Source organism: Rhincodon typus, chromosome 10 (assembly GCF_021869965.1).
Source record: "Rhincodon typus isolate 14 chromosome 10, sRhiTyp1.1, whole genome shotgun sequence".
NCBI lineage: Eukaryota > Metazoa > Chordata > Chondrichthyes > Orectolobiformes > Rhincodontidae > Rhincodon > Rhincodon typus.
In genome coordinates, this window is record NC_063341.1 from 37759401 (window position 1) to 37781951 (window position 22551).

The 22551-nt window shown below is 40.9% G+C and overlaps 1 protein-coding gene across 2 annotated transcripts in view; it reads left to right on the forward strand.

The window, feature by feature from the left end:
• fggy (FGGY carbohydrate kinase domain containing) overlaps positions 1-22551 on the forward strand; it is a 310186-nt gene that overhangs the window by 266287 nt on the left and 21348 nt on the right. For both annotated transcript variants that reach the window (XM_048601899.1, XM_048601900.1), the window contains one exon: positions 2801-2895. In XM_048601899.1, coding sequence (XP_048457856.1) covers positions 2801-2895 — 95 coding nt within the window. The remainder of the gene's footprint in view (positions 1-2800; positions 2896-22551) is intronic.

Below are 22551 nucleotides of genomic sequence, written 5' to 3' on the forward strand. Positions count from 1 at the left end.
AAAAAAGGGTCTAGGCCCGAAATGTCAGCCTTCCTGCTCCTCTGATGCTGCTTGGCCTGCTGTGTTCATCCAGCTCTACACCTTGTTATCTCAGATTCTCCAGCATCTGCAGTTCCTACTATCTCTGAACCTATATATCTCTGTCTTAAACACACTCAATGACTTGACTTCCATAGCCCTCTACGGTAATGAGTTCCACAGTGTCACCATCTTCTGGCTGAAGAAATTCTTTCACATCTCTGTTCTAAAGGGTCATCCCTTCAACCTGAGACCGTGCTTTTGGTCCTAGTTTGTTCTATTAGTGGAAACATCTTCTCCATGTCCACGCTATCCAGGCCACTCAGTATCCTGAAAGTTTCAATCAGATCCCCATCGTCCCCCCTTCTCCTTCTAAACTCCATTAAGTACAGACCAGAGTCCTCAACCGCTCCATATAACAAGCCCTTCATCCCTGGGATCATTCTTGTAAACCTCCTCCGGGCCGTCTCCAGCACCAAGATATCTTTCCTTAGATACGGAACCCAAAACTGCTCATAATATCTCAAAAGTGGTCTGATCAGAGCCCTATACAGCCTCAACAGTACACGTCTGCTCTCGTTTTCTCCCCTCTTGAAATGCCAGCATTGAATTTGCATCAAACAAAAACAGAAATTGCTGGAAAAGTTCAACAGATCTGGCAGCATATGTGGAGAGAAATCAGAGTTAATGTTTCAGGTCGAGTGAGCCAAGGAACCAGTTCTGAGGCAGGGCCACTTGACCCAAAATGTTAACTCTGATTTCTTCCCACAGATATTGCCAGACCTGATGACCTTTTTCAGCAATTTCAGTTTTTGCTTCTGATTTACAGCATCTGCAATTCTTTCAGTTTCTGTTGCATTTGCTTTTCTAACTGCCAACTGAAACTGCATGTTAATCTTAAGAGAATCTTCAACTAGGACTCCCAAGTTCCTTTGTGCTTCAGATTTCCGAAACCTTTCCCTGTTTAGAAAATAGTCTATGCCTGTAAACTTCCTACTAAAGTATATAACCTCATACTTTGCCTCATTGCATTCAATCTGCGACTTCTTTGCCCACTCGCCCAGCATGTCTAAGTCATATCTGCAACCTCACCACCTTCTCAACGGTACCTGTCCCTTTACCTATCTTTGTATCACCTTTTAACTTAGCAACAATGCCCTCAGTTCCTTCATCCAGATCATTAATGTTTAATGTGAATAGTTGTCCCAATACAGACCCCTGCAGAACTCATCACTGGCTACCATCCTGAAAAGAATCCTTTATCCTACTCTTTCCTTTCTGCCAGTTAACCATTCCTCTATCCATGTCAGTTCCTCGTGCCTAACACAATGGGCTCTTGTCTTATTTTGCAGCCTCTCGTGTGGCATCTTGTCAAAGGCCTTCTGGAAATCCAAATAGATCATGTCCACTGGCTCTCCTTTGTCTAACTTGCTCATTACCTCCTGAAAGAATTCTAACAGGTTTGTCAGGCATGACCTTCCCTTGACAAAGCCTTGTTGACTCTGCCCTATTTTACTCTGCACTTCCAGGTAGTTCACAATTTCATCCTAAATAATGGTCTCTAAAATCTTACCAATGACTGAGGTCAGACTAACCGGCTTATAACCTCCTGTCTCCTGCCTCCCTTCTTAAACAGCAGTGTTACATTAACCATTTCCAGTCCTTTGGGACCCTCGCAGATTTCAGTGATTGCTGAAATCCCTCTATGATCTCCTTAGCTATCTCCTTCAGAATTCTGGGGATATTGTCCATCCGCTCAGGGTGATTTATCTGCATTCAGACTTTGCAGCTTCCCCAGCACCTCCTCCTTAGTGATGGCCACTACATTACCTCTGCCCCCAACTCTCTTGAAGTTCTGGTACGTTGCTAGTGTCTTCACTGTGAAAACTGAGGCAAAGTACCTTTTCAGTTCTATTTCCCACTGCTTTCTCTGTACCCATGCCACAACCAACCAGAGTTAAATTGCCAGTCAGACACTTTTCTCCTGTCGTGTAGATTGTTACGGTCTTCTGAAATTTGTCATTTTTGCATTTGTCCTGAAGAGTGAAACATAAAAAGCTTTGGCAGCGTGACTCACTTTTCAGCAATGTTCAAATATTTATAAATTAAATCAAATAAACTTAATGAGATTGGCTTGGATCATCTTCTTGATTTAGAGATCACTTAATTATGTACTCTCATTAGCCTTGTTTGATCAGTTCTGTTCACACTGTTTTATTTTGTTCCTATGTGTAATCTGTAATTAAAAATTTATCATCTGCTACGCAAGAACTAATACATATTGTTTGAAAACAGCAGTGCTGGAGTTAACACTTTACACAGCACTTAAGATCAGTTCATGTGTATTACAAAATATTCCGTTGAATCTGTACAGTGTGGAAGCAGGCCATGCAGCCTATCGAGTCCACACTGACCCTCCAAAGAGCACCCCCTACCCTATTCCTGTAACCCTGCACATCCCTGGACACTAAGAGCAATTTAGCATGACTAATCCACCTAACCTGCACATCTTTGGACTGTGAGAGGAAACCGGAGCGCCTGGAGGAAACCTGCATAGAAACGGGGAGAATATTCAAACCCTGCACAGTCTCCCAAGGCTGGAATTGAACCTGGGTCCCTGGCATTGAGCGGCAGCAGTGCTAACCACTGAGCCACTGTGCCATCTCTAACGTAGTATAATAATTCAAATATAGAAAGTGACGAGGATTACTACAACATAATGTTTTTCAGTGTATTCTAAATTATATAGTGTATAATGCAGGCATTCGTATGTCTTGTTTAGGCATGCCAGTTGTCCTTGCCAAGGAGGAGGAATCCGTTTTGGTGGGTGCTGCTATTCTAGGAGCATGTGCATCAGGTGATTTTAAATCATTACAGGTATGGTTTAACTGGAAAATTTTACAGCACATTTCATGTTGAAACTACCTCTTCTGTTTGGCCTATCTGCATCATGTTCAGATGTACTCAAAACACCCAGCAAATTAACAGCTTCTGAAACCTCAACGTTCATTGCCAGATGGACAGATTTTTATTTTCAAAAGCAAGCTATGAGAAATTCTGTGTTATAGCTCTTATCCTCCTTGTTTCTGCTCAAAGTGCATTCATTAATTTTGTAAGGAATGACTTGCCCTGTGGTATAGTCTACTCAAGTGAACTGTTCCATAAAATGAAACGTCAATCGGACATATGTTTTGTTTTGCAGTTCTACCCACATTGCATTTCTAATTTCAACAGTACTAGAGTGAAGTGGCAGTGCTTTCCGAAAGGGAAGTCTGTAGGTTTATCTAGCCTTGGGTTATTCTAGTGCATTACCCAGAAGGCAGTGACACAGCAAAATATTTAAACAAGCGCCTGACATGCCACTATTTACACTGTTTAGGACAGAAAAATAAAATCTGAAAAAAACTGAACTTTCATAATTGTTCTAAGGAAAAAGGTGCAGTTGTATCTTATATCCTGCTACGAAAAAAAGCTCTTTAAAAGCAGTTAAAAGATGTTTCATTGCGTGATGTTTTCCAAAAGGGAGAAAGAACAGAAGCCCCTTGTGCTTTTGCTGTTTACTGTTACCTGACACCAAATGACATCTGTTGCCCTTCTCTTCTGGTGGGTGCTTGTATCATTTAACATTTACACATGTCCATAACGCTAAAGTGTACTGGTATAAAATCCCAGAGATCATTATCGTAGATGTAGCGTCTGCACTTGCCAGACTTGGCACAGTTTACAGATGCCACACTGCGTGTCATGCTTACTCACAGACCAAAACATGATATCTGACATAAACAAAGAGTGAAATGTGATCTGGCCTGAGCCTTTGCTGTCTTTTTTTTTAAATAAAAGTACAACTGTTTGAATGTCTTACTATCACATTTTTTTTAAGTTGGAGAAGGATTCTGTCATTATTTTTCTGGATTCCATTACTTCTGCTTCATAATAATTTTTTAAAAAGTCACAGTCTTGTTTATGGAACAGAAAGAGGTTACATGGCCCAAGGTGTCCATGAGACCTTCCTGTGGAGCAGTCCAGTCACCCCCACTGACCAACTCGATCCCAAAGCTCTCTTAGTTTATTTCATTCAAGTACCCATCCAATTTCCTTTTGAAACTATTGATTGTTTCCACCTCCACCACCCTCATGGGCACAGTCATTCATACAAATTGTGTGTAAAATTCTTCCTCACATTTCCCATGCAATTCATGCCCAAAATCTTAAATCTGTGTACCCTAGACCTTGTTCAATCAATCAACTAATGTGAAAAATTTGTCTTTATTTGTCCTTACCCAAGCCAATCATAATCTTGTACAACTCTATCAAATCTTCCCTTAATTTCCTTTGCTTCAAGGAGATCAACCCCAGTCTTTCCAACCTAATGGTTTAACTTAAGTCAGATTAGTTTAGATCCCAGGAGGTTAAGGGTAGAGTATTGGCTTGCAGAGTATCCAGTTAAATGGGTTCTTCTCTGAATGGCAAATTGTAATTAATGGGGTGCCGCAAGGTTCAATTCTGGGAATTCAACAATTTGCAATCTATATAAATGCAGGGGCAGAGTGTAACATAGCAAAATTCGCAAATGATTCTAATCTAGGTGGGAAAGCAGGCTGTGATGAGAAGATAAGAGTTTAAACGTGGATATTGATAGGCTAGGAGAATCTGCAGATGGAGTGGTTAATATGTGGATAAATAGTTATCCATTTTGACCAGAAAAATAAAAGGGCAAATTATTATTTTATTGGTAAGCAGATCCAAAGTGCGTCTGGGCGGAGGGATCCGTGCGTCTTTATGCATGAATCACAGAAAGTGGACCTGCAGGTGCAACATAAAATAAGAAAGGCTAGTGGAATCCTGGTATTTATTGAATTATAAAAGTAAAGAAGTGTTGTTACATTTATGCAAGGTGTTGGTGAGACCACACCTGGAGTATTGCGTCCAGTTTTGGTCTCCTACTTGAAGAAGGATGTGGTGGCACTGGATGCAGTTTAGAGGAGGTTCACCAAATTGATTCCAGGGATGAAAGGGCTGTCATACGAGGAGCTTTTGAATAAATTGGGCTTGTACTCAATGGTGTCAAGAAGAATGAGGTGGCGGAATCTGATTGACGTATATAAAATGCTAAAGGGGATTGATAAGGTGGATGTTAAACAGATGTTCATCCTTGTGGGACAGTCTTGAACAAGACATCATAGATATAAAGTGAGAGGAGGTAGGTTCAAAACTACTAAGATGAGGAGAAACTACTTCTCTCAGAGGGTTGTGAATCTGTGGAACCCAGTGCACCAGAGTACAATGGAGGCCGAATCAATCAACACACTCAAGAAAGAAATAGATATTTTCTGATGAAAAGTGGGATAAAGGGCTATGGGGAGCAGGCAAGAAAGTGGAGTTGAGACCAGAATAAGACTGGCCATGATCTTGTTAAATGGCAGAGCAGGCTCGAAGGGCTGAATTGCCTACTCCCACTCTTAATTCCTTATGTTCCTATGGCACTGAGAGGGCTGTATCTCCTCTATAGAATTCATCAACAGGAAAGAGTTCTGTTCCATTTATGTCCGGATGCTCTGTGATCACTGGTTCTCCTCTTTTGAGGTGAGCAGCTGTGACCCTGGCAGTTGCCACAACTTACACATACTGGAGCTGTCATGTTGCTGCAATGGGAGCCTCACTAGGCTGGCTACTGGCAGACAAAAGCTAATTACTGCAACCATGGCAGATGACACCATTGGACAACCCCTTAACTGATGCAGAGCGCAGATATAATGCTGCCCATGCTTCAACCGGGGCCGTGGTGGAGCAGATGATAGGCTTCTGAATATGAGGTTCTACGACTTGGACCAGTCTGAGAGTGTATTGCAATGTACTCTGGGCAAGGTGTGTTGCATCATTCTGCCTTGCTATGCCTACACAAGTGGAGCAGGCAACAAGGTATTGTGCTAGATGCTGAGGTACTGGGAGACTAGGAACTGTTTTCTGAGGAGGAGGAAAAGGACATTGAGAATAAGGAAGCTCTCCTTGTGCATGACAGGTTTCAGCTAGATCGGGTGCTGCAAGCCAGATAGGCCTTGATTATCACTCTTTTCCAGCAGATGACAGCTGGGTGTAACAAACTACCTTGGATTGTAAAATAGTCAATATGTATGAAATTCATTTGTACTCTGATAGCAAAATAGAGCCTCTGTTCATTTTATTCATATTCATATCTGTTGATTGTAAATAAATGATCCAAAGATCAAATAAGACATCATAGATATGGAGTGACAGGAGGTACGTTCAAAACTGAGATGAGGAGAAACTACTTCTCTCAGAGGGTTGTGGATCTGTGGAACCCACTGCAACAGAGTGGAGGCCAAATCAATCAACACATTCAAGCAAGAAATTGATGTGTTTCTGATGACAAGAATCTTTGAATTTGTTAGAATGCTTATCTGTATGTTATGATCCCCCATTAGAATCACAAAATTCCCTACAGTGCAGTTAGAGGCCATTCAACTCATAGAGTCTGCGCTGACTCTCCGAAGAGCATCCCAGATTATCCCCATAATCTCCGTTTACGATTGTTAACCCACCTAGACTGCATATCACTGGACATTACGGGGCAATTTTGCATGGGTAGTCCACTTAACCTGTATATCTTTGGACTGTGGGAGGAAACCGAAGCACCCAGAGGAAACTCATGCAGACATGAGGAGAACATTCAAACTCCACACAGACAGTCGCCCAAGGCTGGAATTGAAGACAGGTCCCTGGCACTGTGATATCGCAGTGCTAACCACTGTGCCACCATGCCACTATTGGACATTACAAAATGCAGGGCTCCAGTAGACATTGAGGACAGAATAGCAGTGACTTAGAGAAGGTGGTAAGTTGGGATTTTGCTAAGGACAGGTAAGCTTTGTAATCTAGTGATTATGTTGTCAACCAGGGCGGCTGTGTGGTAGGAGTATCATGTGTTGGGGCTGCTGTGCAATGATGTTGCTTGTGAAGGGCAACTCTGAAATGCCAATGCATGACCAGATGTTCAGCTGGGGTTTAGAGATGGTTAAAATATCAGGGATGCCAGTCTAGCCCATAATATCAGGTGAGAGGCAAGTTCTTCTGCATATGGTTAGTGGTTGAATCAGGCTAGGACGGCGTTTGAGGGATGCTATAATCAATTAATGTGGCGAGTTTCATAAGCTCGTGCCAGAAAACTTGCTAGGCCTCACAGAAAGGCCTTCTATGAAATTTGTGGAAATTGACATAAATCAAACCATGCTACTATACCGAATATAGAGAAATAGTACAATGGTTAGAACAAGCAAGTTTGAAATTGTATTTCCTTTACAATTTCCTGCTCTTCCATCCTGAAAAAAAAGGTTATTTACTGTTCTACATATGGCACCAAATCTCGATGACTTAATCCAAGTGAGACCCTAGACTATGGTTGGCCATTGGGTGTTCTATTGAGGAGAGCGCTGAATCAATCCCATTTTGTCTTTATCTGACATTTGCAAACAGAACTTTCCATGTACGGCTCATAAGAAGATCATTGGATAGGGATCAGAAATGGGACGCCTACTTATCTTTCCCCCATGTACAAGTCCAGACTGTTGAAGTAAACTATTGCTTGGAATGTAATGCAATTTTCTTTAACAAGGTCCTGTGACCTTGTTGAATAGGGTTAGTCTGACATGCAAGAATATGACATCAAATTAGTTTGATTCCATGGAAAATTGACATTCACGAGAAAGAAAAAAATTAATTTTTAACAACCTGTGTTGAAATTATTGCACACTGCCAGTCCATACAATGTGTGCTAATCTAAATGTGGGTGTTGGCAGTGCTACTGTGTCCCATACACACAAGCATACAGCTTGAAGTCATGCACCATGGATATTCTTCAACCCTGACACATTTGGTGTTGCATGCTAAATAACATGAGCCACAAAATAAAACTATGATAAGTGTTGAATGGCACTTTATATGAACTAAATAGTATTTAATAAGTATAACCCTGTTATTTGAGCAAAGTACTGTTACACACTCAACCCTGGGAAAAGCTTCATCAAAAGAGTTAAACCAAGTCTGAGAAAAAGAAATTACAGACTTAACAAAAAAAGAGGCATTGACCTTGTACTGTTTTCAGTGCAGTCCAATGCATGATCATCTTATTTTATATTCTTTTTACCACTTCAGCCTGAAACAAGACAAAACAGCAGGGAGAATTTCATAATAATAGAAATTACAGAAATTCTGAGGAGTGGATATATCTTTGTTACATTGCTTGTTTTATCAGTCACCATATTTATGTGTTTTGTATACTTTTACTGAGATTATGTTTTGTTGAATTCCAGGATGCAGGAGATTGGTTTTCAGTATTCAGTGATGTGTGATAAGATCTTATGAGCTCTTAATCTCAGAGGTCCACTGGCTAATGTATATAGAGGCCCATAGCTTAATAACTCTCAATTAGTCTATGAAGAAAGAGCCAAAATTTGTGCATCACTAGCTAGCAATCAGGAGTTAGAACTCTGATCTATTTTCCTATCCTTAACCTGATGCTAATAGTTGGAATATTTCTACTGCTCTGATTGTGACCAGCTAAGTCTCAGTAAAATGTTCTAGGATATTATTTGTAACCTACAGCCTTATTATTTATTAAATATTAAAAATCTTTATAGCACAGAAACAGATCTGATCAAAAAGGCAATAGCAAGAACTGCAGATGGCTGGAGTCAGAGTCAATATAGTGTGGAGCTGGAGGAACACAGCAGATCCTGACAAAGGGTCCTGACCCGAAATGTTGACTTTCCTGCTCCTCTGATGCTGCCTGACCTGCTGTGTTCCTTCAGCTCCACACTGTCTTGGCACTGATCAAAAAGGCCCATGTGCTTGCTTATGCTTCTCCCACCCTCTTCATCTAGCCTTATCAACAATATGCACTCCCACCTTTTATTTCATCCTATCAATATGTTCTATTCCTTTCCCTGTCCTATACTTAGCTAGCTTTTCCTTAAACGCATCCATGTTTTTCAGTTGCTCCTTGGATGTTGATTCCACCTTCTAACTATTCACTTTGTGAATAATTTTTTCTTGAATTCCCTGTTGAACATAGTAGTAACTATCTCATCTTTATTCTTATAGTTAGCTCATTAGAATTTTCTGTACCTGCCAGGATGTGATCTAGGATCTTTATATAGTGTGAATCCACTTGTTAATTTAGACCAGTGTAATGCAGATTTTCTTGTTCATCCTTCATAGCAAGGATGACAATGTTCATCTGATGTTTAGTAGAGATCACGTGGGTATGTAAATGACTGCCAAGGCTGATCTGCCCCCAGAAAGTTTCTGCTGCAAACAGAATGGGACACTCCAAATGATAAAGTTTTGGCTGAGATGGTTACTTGGGATTTCCATTTCTTGTGTTTTCTATCTACTTCTGACATACGCTTGCTTTTGAAGGATCACTGCACTGTTTTATATTTGGTTGTGCCAGGTGCAGCAATCATCAACAAATGTCTTCCAGCGTTAAAGTTTGTATCAAAACTTAAAAATCAAAACAGCAGATGCTTTCAATACATGCTATGGACAATTTAATAGCTTACAACTTTGCATGATTAGAGCCTTGGATATAATTATGTTTTGCATACATTCTTCATTTCACTCTCTCAAACAAATGCCTTGCACAAATTGAACTTTTAAGAGTTTGTATTTGCAGAAATGCTTCTATAGTATCATTTAATAGATCTTGTGATGGGTATATTGATATGCCAACCTTCTTGGCATTGTTACACTTAAAGGAAAAGTGAGTTGAAATGTAGTTTTGCTTTGTTTTCAGACCCTGAGGTTAAGTTAAGGGACGATAGAATGATCTCGTTGACTTTGCTCACTGGCTTTGTTTATGTTTGGCTCACTGTTAAACACCTCATTCCTCATTTGTGTTGGTTTGTCTTCTGATATTGAAGACTGGGAATGGTAACACCTGTGGTATTATCTCAGTCTAGATTAATACAAAAGAAGCAGGATGGCAGGCTTGCAGATTGAACATTAAGCTTTAATTTAAAATAGTTGTTGCTTCAACTTACTAATGCTGGTTGACTGCAAGAGAACTGAATCTCATGATGGTGCATCACTTTCTGTGATGACATACATATTAGCATAAGCATATATTTAAATAGGTATATGTAACAAACTAACAAATACACTGTCAAAACAGTGGCATGCAATTTGCGCTGCAAGAGCTATCAAAAATTAGTCACAGTTTGCTGTTGACTTAGCCTAAATCCACATTCTAATCAATAGTATTATCTTGCATGTGGAAAGAAGTGCATAAAGGTCCAGAATTACCACAATGAGGTTTTCACAGCATACCTGATCAGTTGATTTATTTTCTAAATCTTTCAACTCAACACACTACTGTCCACAAAATTGCCAGAAATGTGAGCAAGTAATGACTCAGCAAGGGCAAAAGGGTATGTGGGACCTTGGTGAATAACAGGATCGACAATGAATTTCCTGAGCAATGAAGTGAATGGATTAAGAAAGAAATAAAAGAAGGCCTGGGAAAGAAAGTAAATTAGAGTGGGCAAATTCAATAACAAATCAGATAGAGGAATCATAGGCCGTTTGGCCCAAAACGTCCGTGCCGACTCTCCAAAGAGCATCCCAACCTATCCCTGTAACCCTGCATTTCCCATGGCTAATCCACTTAATTTACATATCCCTGGATACTATGAGCAATTTAGCATGGCCAATCCACCTAGCCTGCACATCTTCAGACTGTGGGAGGAAACTAGAGCGCCCAGAGGAAACCCACACAGACACGGGGACAATATGCAAACTCCACACAGACAGTCAAAGAGTCACGGAGTAATACAGCATGGAAACAGGTCCATGCTGACCATGGTGCCCACTCAGTTGTTCCAATTGCCCACATTTGGTCCCTATCCCTCTAAACCATTTCTATCCGTGTACCTATCCAAATGTTTTTTAAATATTGCTATTGTACCTGCCTCAACCACTTTCTCTGGCAGCCCATTCCATATATGCACCACTGTCTGCGTGAAGAGGTTGCCCTTCGGGTCAATCTTAAATCTTTCTCCTCTCATCTTAAACCTGTGACCTCTAGTTTTCAATTCCCCATCCCTGGGAAAAAGACTATATGCATTCATCCATCTATGCCCCTCATGATTTTATACACCTCAATAAGATCACCCCTCATTCTCCTACGTTCCAAGGAATAAAGTCCTATCCTGGCCAACTTTTCCCTATAACTCAGTACTCCAAGTGCAGCCTCACCAACGACTTATACAAATGTAACATAACATCTGAACTCCTATACTGGATGCCTTGACGAAGAAGGCCAGCATGTCGAATGTCTTCTTCACTACTAGTCTACCCGTGATGCTGCTTTCTACAAACTGTGTACTTGTACTCCTAGGTCTCTGTGTTCCACAATACTCCTCAGGACCTTATCATTTAGTAAATGGTAAGGTCCTGAGGAGTGTTTGACTTATCTGTATTGAATTGTATTTGCCAATCCTCAAGCCCACTTCCCCATCTGATCAAGATCCCTCTGTAATTTTTGATAACCTTCCTCACTTACAGTTTTTGAGAAGATTTGTAGCTCAGGTTGTGGATGAGGTTGGAGACTTGCTCGCCGAGCCGGTGTGTTTGATTGCAGACATTTCGTTGCCCTGCTAGGTAACGTTGTCAGTGCGCCTTCGGTGAAGCGTTGGTGTTCTGTCCTGCTTGTTATTTATATGCCTCGGTTTACTGAGGTAGTTGGCATTTCTTCAGGTTCTGTTTATCGGTGGTTTGTATATTGGGTCCAGTTCAATGTGTTTGTTGATGGAGTTTCGGTTAGAATGCCATGCTTCCAGGGATTCCCTTGCAGGATGTCTAGGAAGTACAGACCTGCATTGCAAGGTACACCAGCAACTAGAATTGACCAGTAACTAGCATTGAAAGGCTATTGCAAGAACACTTTGTGGCCAGGCACAGGAACCCAGTTCACAGATTGGGGCAGGCTGCACCTTAGGGTGGTTCACTGGCATTCTTACTGCCTGCTTGCATGCTATCAGCAACCTGTGCCTTGCTATGCCATGCCATGCCATGCCATGTTTGTTAGCTCATTGGTGCTTCAGCCAGAGCCTAAAGGCTGTATCTGGAGGACTGACATGCTGTTAAAAGAAGACACTGACAGACTGCTTGTTCATATGTCTGGATCTGTCTGGAGGGAGGAGGCATCTTGCTGTATAGCACACCGACACTGTGTGGCAAACACACTGCATGTTTATTCAAATAAAGTGGCCACTTGGAGAAGTGGATGGAGGCCAGTCAAGGATAGGCAGCTACCAATCAGGCCATCCTGGTAACATTAATCACAGACACAGTCCATGGATTTAGTCACAGTCAGTTGTCTGGTTGGATCGGTCACTGTCAGGGAATATGTCCAACTTTAGTCCAAGGAGTGGACAAAGGTCAGTCCTGTAAGTGTTCCCTGTGTCACTTGTTCTCGAAATGCTAATTGCAACTGGAAAATAGCTGGGATAATGCTTGCGTGAGCGGAGTCAGCGTCAGTTTGATGTGCAAAAACACGGAATCCACATCTGCTGGGTGCTAGGACATGAAAAGAATAAATACATGAAGCATACTTTACAAACTGCAGCTGCATTTAATTTCTGATCATTTCTTCACCCATTTATAATGCATGTTAAGTGAAATGTGCTCAAATTTAGATGTGAATCTGAGATGGGAATGGGTCAAAGCACAGCAGACACTTCCTTTTGGATGTAATGTGGCCACTCCGATTTGATACATAGGCTTTAACCAAGTCTACCATGGATGATAAGGCTGCTAGAGATGCCAGTGTAATCCAAACAGAATGTCCTGCATAATCCTAGCTTGTGCAGCACAATTCGAGCAGGCAGTAGGCTGAATGCTGACAGCTGGGAGAATGGAAAGAGTCTTCAAAGGAAGAGGATGAGGACCGTGAGGAGGAAGAAGTTGTTGTGCATGACAGACCTCAGCTGTATCAGGCAGTACAACCCGTAAAGGACTTAATTGACACTTGGTTCCATTGGATGAGAGGTACAGCAGACCATCATGGAATGCAAAATCGTTGTTGGTCATGAAGCCAGCATTTCGTTTGCATTTTGGGGGTGAACTGCAGCCGCTATTCATTTTGTTTGCATTCACTTCATTGGCTCTAAATAAAAGCTCATGTTGGAATTGTCTGATTGTATGCTTGTATGTGATGTTTCCTTTGTGGATAATGACAAGCAGTTGGCCTCTAGTGGACATTGGGGACAGACTAACAATGGAAAGATGGGGCTTGAATCGGACAAGTAGGATGCCGTAGGGGCAGGCTGGGCAGTGAATACGGTAAGTTTGGTAAGATATGCTGAGAGTTCTTGTTAGGCCTTGTGCAGAAACATCCTCTTTAAAAAAAAATCTGGTGCAACTGACAATTTGCGAAAAAGTGGAGGATTCAGGCCTAAGTATCCCTTTATTGTCATAAATTATTGGCCAATCTTTCACATTAATAGCATACCATAATTTTTTTCAGTAAATTATGTGCCATGGTGTCATGTATCATCTTAATAGAGTTTTAAATGCAATGTGCTATCCATAGATTATTTGCCAGTTATACCAATTTAAATTTGTTACTATTGTCTGGAATATATTTACCTCACAGGTTATCTGCATAATGCTTTATAATCAAACACTTTAATACCTGCCTGAATACTAGAGCTAACCTTTTGAACAGTGGATTGCTTTGACACCCTACATGTTCTATTAGTTATTAACCAAGGAAGTTGAATCAAACACAAAATGCTTAGAATCTAAAATATTAAGTGTTTCGAACTTAAAATACTGAATACTTTGAATGTGTTAGCTTTATTTATTATTCAATTGCTAAGTTTGTTCATTTTTAACATAGCCATTTTTCAATAAATTTATGGCCAGGGCCATACAGATTTTAGGTTAAGTTGCTGGAATTCAAATAGGAAAGGAATTGCATGGTTGATATAGTGTTGCACCTAGAAAGAATGATAGAATGGTTTTACCACAAAAAGAGATCATTTGGCACACCAACCTTTCTGGCTTTCTGGCAAGACAATTTAGACCAGTCCCACTCACACTGCCTTTCCATGTAGCTCTGCATTTTTTTTTCCCTTTCAATTATTTGTCTAATGCACTTTTGAAAGCGACTTTGAATCTGCCTCCACCAGCCTTTCAGGCAGTGCATCCCAGATCAGAAACATTTGCTGCATCAATAGGTTTTTCCTCACATCGCATTTGATTATTTTACTAATGTCTTTAAATTGATATCCTCTGTGATGGAGGTTGATTCTTCAGTGCAATAACAATACTCTAAGATAAACACATAGTTCTGCTTTCCTGCTGTATGCCTATCAAGACAAATGTCGAGAATGGAACTTCACCAATTTCAGGTACCACTTTTAGTAATAATCACTCCCACAAACTTTGAGCCATCAGCAGCAGCAGGATTGCATTTAATCCAGCTCAATCTCCTCCAGAAGTTCCCAGTATCACAGATGCCAGCCTTCAGCTAATTTGATTCACTTCACATGATATCAAGAAAAGGCTGGAGACACTGGATCCTGCAAAGGCTGTGAGCCCTGACAACATTTCCACAATAGTACTGAAGACTTGTTCTCCAAAACTTGCCGGGCCTCTACTGAGCTGTTCCAGTACAGCCACAACATTGGTATGTACCCAAAATTGTGAAAAAATGCCCAAGTATTCTGTACACTAAAAGCAGGACAAATCCAATCCAGCCAATTACCACCCTGTAAGTCCAAGCTCATTCACCAGTAAAATTATGGAGGTTGTCATTAGTAGTGCTGTCATCAGGCACTTGTTTAGCAAACTCTGCTCATTGATGCTCAGTTTGAGTTCTGCCAGGGCCACTCAGCCCCTGACCTTATTACAGCCTTAGTTCAAACATGGACAAAAGAGCTGAATTCTACAGGTGAGATGAAAGTGACTGCCCTTGATATCAAAGCAGCATCTAACCAAGTAGGACATCAAGGAGCCCCAGCAAAACAGGAGTCAATGAGAATGAGGGAGAAAATTATTAATTGGTTAGACTTCATGCCAGGTACTTCATCAAAGTAAGGTGGTTGTGGTTGTAGGAGGTCAGTCATCTCCTCCATCATACATCACTGCAAGAGTTCTCCAGGGTAGAGTCCCAAGGCCCAACCATTTTCACCTTCTTCCATTAAATGGGGAGGGTCACTGATGATTACACAATGTTCACAGAATCACAGAATTATTACATCACAGTATGAAGCCACAGTCTGCACCCATTCTCCAAATGAATTTTTAACCTAGTGTCTTTCTCCTGCTTTCCTCCAATATCCCTGTATATTGTTCCTTTTCAATGACCCATCAATTTGTCTTTTGACTACCTTGATCGAACCTGCCTCTACCATGATCTCAGACAGTACACTTCAGATCCTAAACACTCTGAGTGAAAAAAATCCTTATATTACTTTTGCTTCTTATATTAACTGCATGGTGGCTCAGTGATTAGCACTGCTGCCTCACAGTGCCAGGGAAGTGGGTTTGATTCCCACCTTGGGCGACTGTCTGTGTGGAGTTTGCATGTTCTCCCCATCTCTGTGTGGGTTTATTCCATGTGCTCTGGTTTCCTCCCACAGTCCAAAGATGTGCAGGTAAGGAGAATTGGCCATGCAAGGATGTGTCGGTTAGGTGGGTTAACCATGGTAAAGCTACATATACGGGGATAGTGTAACAGGATGAGTCTGGATAGGATATTCTTCAGAGGGTCAATGCAAACTTGATGGGCAGAACAGCCTGCTTCTGTACTGTAGGGATTCTATGATTCCCTGATACTTTAAATCTCCCCTCTCTTTCTCAATCCTTTCACAAGTGAGAACATTTTCTCCCTATTTACACTGTTCAGACAAGACATGATTTTGCATACTTCAATCAGATCTCTTCTCAGCCTTCTCTACTACAAGAAGAACATCCCAACTATCCCTGTCTATCATCAACTAAAATTCCTCAACCCTTGGACCATTCTCGTAAACCTCTTCTGCACTCTCACCAAAGTTATCACATCCTTCCTAAAGTGCAGTACCCTAAACTGAAGACATTACTACAGATAGTATCTTATGTAAGTTCAGCAAAACTTCCTTGCTAGAGGACTGTATGTCCCTATTAATAAAGCCAAAAATTCTGTATGCCTGTTACCTTTAATGACTTGCACATATGCACTCAGGTACCTCTGTTTCTGCACCCCTTTAGATTTATACTGTTTGTTTTATCGTGTCTCTCCATGCTCTTCCAACCAAAACACATCACCTTACACTCTTCTGCGTTGAACTTCATCTGTCACCTATCTACACATTCCATCAACTTATTTTTGTCCTTTTGGAATTCAACACAATCCTATTCACAGTTTGCAATGACTCCATATTTTGCATCATTTGCAAATATTGAAATTGTTGCCTATACACTGTTACAATTAGGTGAGGAGGGATAATTCTGCTCCCCTCTTTTTAGCCTTCTCTGAGACAAACACAACAAAAATGTTTTCTTTTGTTCAGCGCACATTATATCACATATCAATTAAAGATGTAGTCGACTTGATTAAAATAAAGGAGCCAATTAAGAGGTTTACATGAGTAAAAAGAAGAATTTATTACCTATTAATCCCAAGAAAATATAGTAAAAAGTGACATCAAACACACACAAATACAAGTAATCAGTCTAAAAATGGAACGGGTCTGATACAGACAGGAAAAATAAAGGCTACTACAGTTGTTTATTTGTTGACCTATGTCGTCAGCAGTTTGCCCTCATCAAACCATCCCATTAGCCCATGAAAAAAATTCCAACTAGTTAGTTAACCATGATTCTCTCAAGAAATCCAAGCGGGTGGTCTTTAATTAGCCTACATTTGTCCCATAATCAACACCTTTGCAACTTTTCAGATGCTGAAGCCATTCATGTAGCAAGAACTGGATAACATTCAGGTTCACATTGGTAAGTGGCAACTAACATCTGTACCACACAGATGTCAAACAATGAACATCTCCAACAAAAGAGAATCTGACCATCTCCCATTGATATTCAATGTGATTACTTATCACTACTGAATCCCCCACTGTCAATATCCTTGGGGCCAGTGGAGTTTCCCATTGACCAGAAATTGAACAAGCCTAGCCATATAAATACTGTGGCAACTGGAGCGGATCAGAGGCTAGGAATTCTGCAGCGAGTAATTCAACACCTGTCTCTCCAAAGCCTGTTCACCATCCACAAGGCACATATCAGAAGTATGATGGAATACTCTCCATTTGCCTGGATGAGTTCAACCTAATAACACACAAGGTTCAACCCTTCTAGGACAAAGCAGTCCACTTGACTGGCACCCTGTCCACTACCTTCCAGTTTCTCATTACTAACACACATTTTCAACAGTATGTATCATTCACAAGAAGCATTGCAGGAATTCACCCATGTTCCTTAAAAAGGACCTTCCAAACCCACAACCTCCAACACATAGAAGGACAAGGACAGCAGATGCATGGGAACAACATCACTTGCATGTTCCCGTTGAAGCCACACACCATCTGTATTTGGAACTATAGTGCCATTGTTTCACTATTGTTGGAGAAAGAATCCTGGAACTCCCTCCTAACAGCACTGTGGGTATACTCCCCAAGATCAACAGTAGTTCAAGAAGCTGATTCACCACCATCCTTTCAAGAGAAACAAGCAGTAGCGCTGGCCAAACCAGCAATGTCCACATCCTGTGAACAAATTAAAACAAACACCATTTGATTGTAAAACGCATTGGAGTTATATGTCCATATGAATTATGGGTTTCATGCTCTGATTTAGGAAGAAACCTCCACAAAATGCTTTCCTTCCCACTTGACAACTCATTCTCCATCCCTTAACTGTTATTATTTTCAAACAAGTACAAATACTCTTTCCTAAGAAGGAATTAAGCATAATTCCTGGGACATATCTATTTTCCGTTAGTGTCATGATTCCCTTTTCCATTAGTTTTATGTTTTTCATACAACAGGATATACTTAACTGCACAGGCTCACAACTGAAATGTAAGTCCTTGTACTACTTCAATATTATATGTTTTTTTTTAAATTGTTAGTTGTTTCATTCCCATGAGAGTTTGCAGATAAAGTCCCCTTCCTTTCAGACAGGCCACTCCCTGACATCATTGAGTGAAGTTGAACCATGAAACCTAAAGTTAGTTCACAGAATGCAGTCAGGTTGCAACTTGAATGACCAATTACCCAGGAGCCATGTTCTTGCCATTTACTGATTGCTAGTACTTAGCATTGCCAAGTGTGGCATTGCCCATTGCATGGGCTGCAATCAGCATATCATGCCACTTTTTGGGCAGTGTATTTTATTGCATTATTGTGAAGGAGGTCATGACACTTAAGCACATATGCCACTACTGCTCAAAAGACAAAGTATTGTGGCACCATATCAGAACTGTTTTACTTTTACATTTTGCTCAGGATTATTTTTAACAAAATAGTCAAAGATTAAATTTTCTGAAGTTATTCATGTTTTTTAATTATTTGTATTTTGAATATCAAAACTTGTTTGTTAAAAAAAGGACTATAATGATGACTGACATGTTTGTTTTTAAGTTAGTCACACTATGACAAATATTTTACATTTTGGTTCATTCCATAGTTAAACTTTGTATTAATTACACAATATCGCCATCTACTGAAACGTTCTTAGAATTGAGTACATTATTCTTTTATACACATGATGGCCCAGATCTCCCACTCTCCAGACTTTCACAGACAGGTCACTTAAGCTGGGGATTCTATGCTTCATATTTATTTGACAGACGTTCAGAAGATCCAGGAAGAAATGCTGGCATGGAACCCTAAAAATTGAAGTCTGGGAATTAGACTGTCTACTGGTTGGAGTCATATGTAGCAAAGTGAAGGCTCCTGCTGTTGGTTTGAAGTCTAATCACCTCAGACTCAGACCTTCACAGCAGGTGAATGTGTTCCTCAGAATGGTGTCCTGTGCCTAACCACCCTTGTTGCTTCATCATTGTGTTATGATCCCAGTTGATGTTTTCACTGGACAAGTCAGGTCCCAGACCAAAACCCAACTTGATAAATCTTATGTTGTTTGGTTCATATTTAGCAAGGTGGTACTTCATTGAAACACAAGCATGTATTCCTGCAGATTTAGCTTTAACAAGACAGAAGTTTGTCATGCAAAAGAAATGAAGATAAAATAGACTATGTCAAGGAATTTCCATATGACACAATTTGAAAGACTTTGAAAGGGCCTGGTTAAAATATCATCCTATCCATCCCAGCATCATCACTTTATGGTACTCCAAACACCAGAAAGAATTCCCTTTTTTTCACATTTATAGGTTTGACTTAACCGTTTCTTTGAATTCCCACAACTGACCTTATATTTTTTTCAGCTTCAGGTAATCCCTTCAGGGTTCTACCCAGACACGTTTTGTCTTAAGCTTTGAACTAAAACCCTTGCACTGAGGTAACTGATTTCCTAAGGTTTCTGAACCATCTCCTTTGTCTAGGAGAAACTGGTTCAGACATCTAACTTCAACCAGGACTTCTGCAAACTAGAAGGAAAACACACTCCTTACATCACAACTGACTTAGCCTCCAAAACAACATCAAAAGTGGGAAGGTTCGCTAATGATTATACATTGTAACCAATCAGGTATTTACAAGCAATGCCCATTACGCAATGCAAACCATCAAAAGCAAGAGAAGAGATTAAAGGAGTTAAATCAAAATGGAGTTGGAGGGGGGAGAATAAAGCATTGTATCCTCCACAATGCCCACCTCTATAAAGGTATTGAGAGCATTGACACTATGGGTTTGCTTTATTTTGGGTTTTGTTTGTTATTTTCCTCTATGCACAAGTGTTCTCATACACTGTGGGTGGCACAGTGGCTCAGTGGTTAGCACTGCTACCTCACGATGCCAGGGACCTGCATTCAATTCCAGCCTCAGGTGACTGTCTGTGTGGAGTTTGCACATTCTCCCCATGTCTGCGTGAGTTTCCTCTGGGTGCACCTGTTTCCTCCCACAGTCTAAAGATATGCAGGTCAGGTGGATTGGCCATGCTAAATTGCCCTTCGTGGCCAGGGATGTGTAGGTTAGGTGGATTAGCTGTTGGAAATCCAGGGTTACAGGGATAGGGTAGGGGGTGAGTCTGGGTGGGATGCTGTTTGGACAGTTGGTGTGGACTAGTTGGGCCAAATGGCCTGTTTCTACACTGTAGGGATTCTATGAAAACCTGACAAAACATGTTCCCACCACCAAAGTCACCATGACTTTTTGTTTTTTTTAACCTACTGACCACCACCAATAAAACACCGGTGTAGCCAAATGAGCGTTTACAAGTGAGGCCATTATGGGCAATTCAAGCCTCCAAAGGTGAGGAAGGGATGTAGGGATAGTGGGAAGGGACTAAATCAAAGTGGAGTTGCAGGGGAAAATAAAGCACTATATCCCCTGCGATGCTCACCTCTCTCTAAAAGCATTGGGAGCTTTGATGGACACTGTGGGTCTTTTTTTTTTTGAATATAAGTTAGTTTTCTAATCAACTCTAATCAACTCTAAGATGTTATGAGACATCTCTGGAGCAGGTAGGACTTGAACCCAGATCTCCTAGTTGAATATAGTGATACTACAACTGTGCCACAAGAGCCCTAAAGAATTTGAGGTGAGGCAAAACTTCTTGAGCTTGATGTGAATTGAACAGGCAACCTTTTGGTCTAGAGTTAGACAAAGCTTGAGTTCCAGCTGGGCAACCCATTGTCTGTTTCCATACTCAGTGAGCTCCACAAGGAGATTGGTTAATAATTCCCCATGGGCTTTGTAGGGATAATCACATTCCTCAACCTCTGAGTCTGAGAATTTCCCCTCGCTCCTGTAATGATGGGGCCACTTGCGCCACTTTATCAATGGCCCCATTCCTATTGCTTTCTGGTTCTGGTCAGGCTTGAGGGGCGTGTAATAAATAAGCAAACCTCTCTTCCATGGAGACCAAAGAGTCACTGCAGAAGGCATGTTAATTGAAACAGTTGCCTCTGTAAAGGGTTTCTGCGAGGGATGGTCACATAGATATATAGAAAATAGACCGTTCAGCCCTTCGAGCCTGCTCCATGATTCAAAATTATCATGGCTGATCATCCAACTCAGTACCCTGATCACGCTTTCTCCCCACTCCCTTTGATCCGTTTAGCACTAAGAACTATATCTAACTCCTTATAAACATTCAGTGTTTTGGCCTCGACCATTTTATGTGGCAGAGACTTCTATAATCTCACAATCTGGGTGAAGACATACCTTCTCATCTCATTCCTAAATTACATTTCCTAGATACTTAAACTATGACCCCAGTTCAGGACTTCCTGGTCATTGGGAACATCGTTCCTATGTTTATCCTGTCTAGTCAGGTCCCTATGAGACCCCCTCATTCTTCCAAACTCCAGTGAATATAGCCCTAATAAATCCAGTCTCTCTTCATAAGGCAGTCCTGCCATACCAATCTGGTAAGCCTTTATTGCACTCCCTCCATATCCACAACATACTTCCTCAGATAACAAAACCAAAACATCACACGTACTCCAGTGTGGTCTCACCAAGACTGTGTATAATTGCAGCAAGACATCCCAGCTCCTGTCCTTGAATCCACCCACTATGAAGGCCTAAGTACCATTTGCCTTCTTCTCTGCCTTCTGTACCTGAATGTTTACTTTCAGCGACTGCTTTACAAGGATATTTGTCGGACATCCCTATTTCCAATTTATCGCCACTCAGATAATAATCCGCGTTCCTGTTTTTGCTACCAAAGTGAATATCCTCACATTTATCCACATTATACTTCATCTGCCGTGCATTTACATGCTCACTTAAATTGTCCAAATCACGGTGAAGCATCTTTGCTTCCTCCTCACAGCTCACCTTCCTACCCAGTTTTGTGTTGTCAACTCACTTTGTTATATTACATTTAGTTGCCTCATCTAAATCATTAATATATTTTGTGAGCAGCTGAGGTCTTGGAACAGATTCCTGCAATATGCCACTAATCATTGCCTGTCACTCAGAAAAAGACCCGCTTATTCCTATTCTTTGTTTCCTGTCTGCCAATCAGTTCTTTATTCATGTCAGTACGCTACCTCCAACCCTGTGCACTTTAATTTTACATGCTAATCTCCTATATGGTACCTTATCAAAAGTCTTCTGAAAGTCCAAGTAAACCACATCCACTGGCTTCCCCTTATCAACTCTATTAATTACATGCCCGAAAAATTCAATTAGATTGTTAAGCATGATTTCCCTTCTGTAAATCCATGTGACTCTTTCTAATCCTGCCACTGTTTCAGGATGACTTTCCCCATTAACAACTGAAGTCCTTAGTTAATTCCAATGATATTCAGTTCTAACAGGCATACCTACAGCCTGGTTTAACAGCACCCAACAAAGGAACCAGCCAGCAACATGGTCT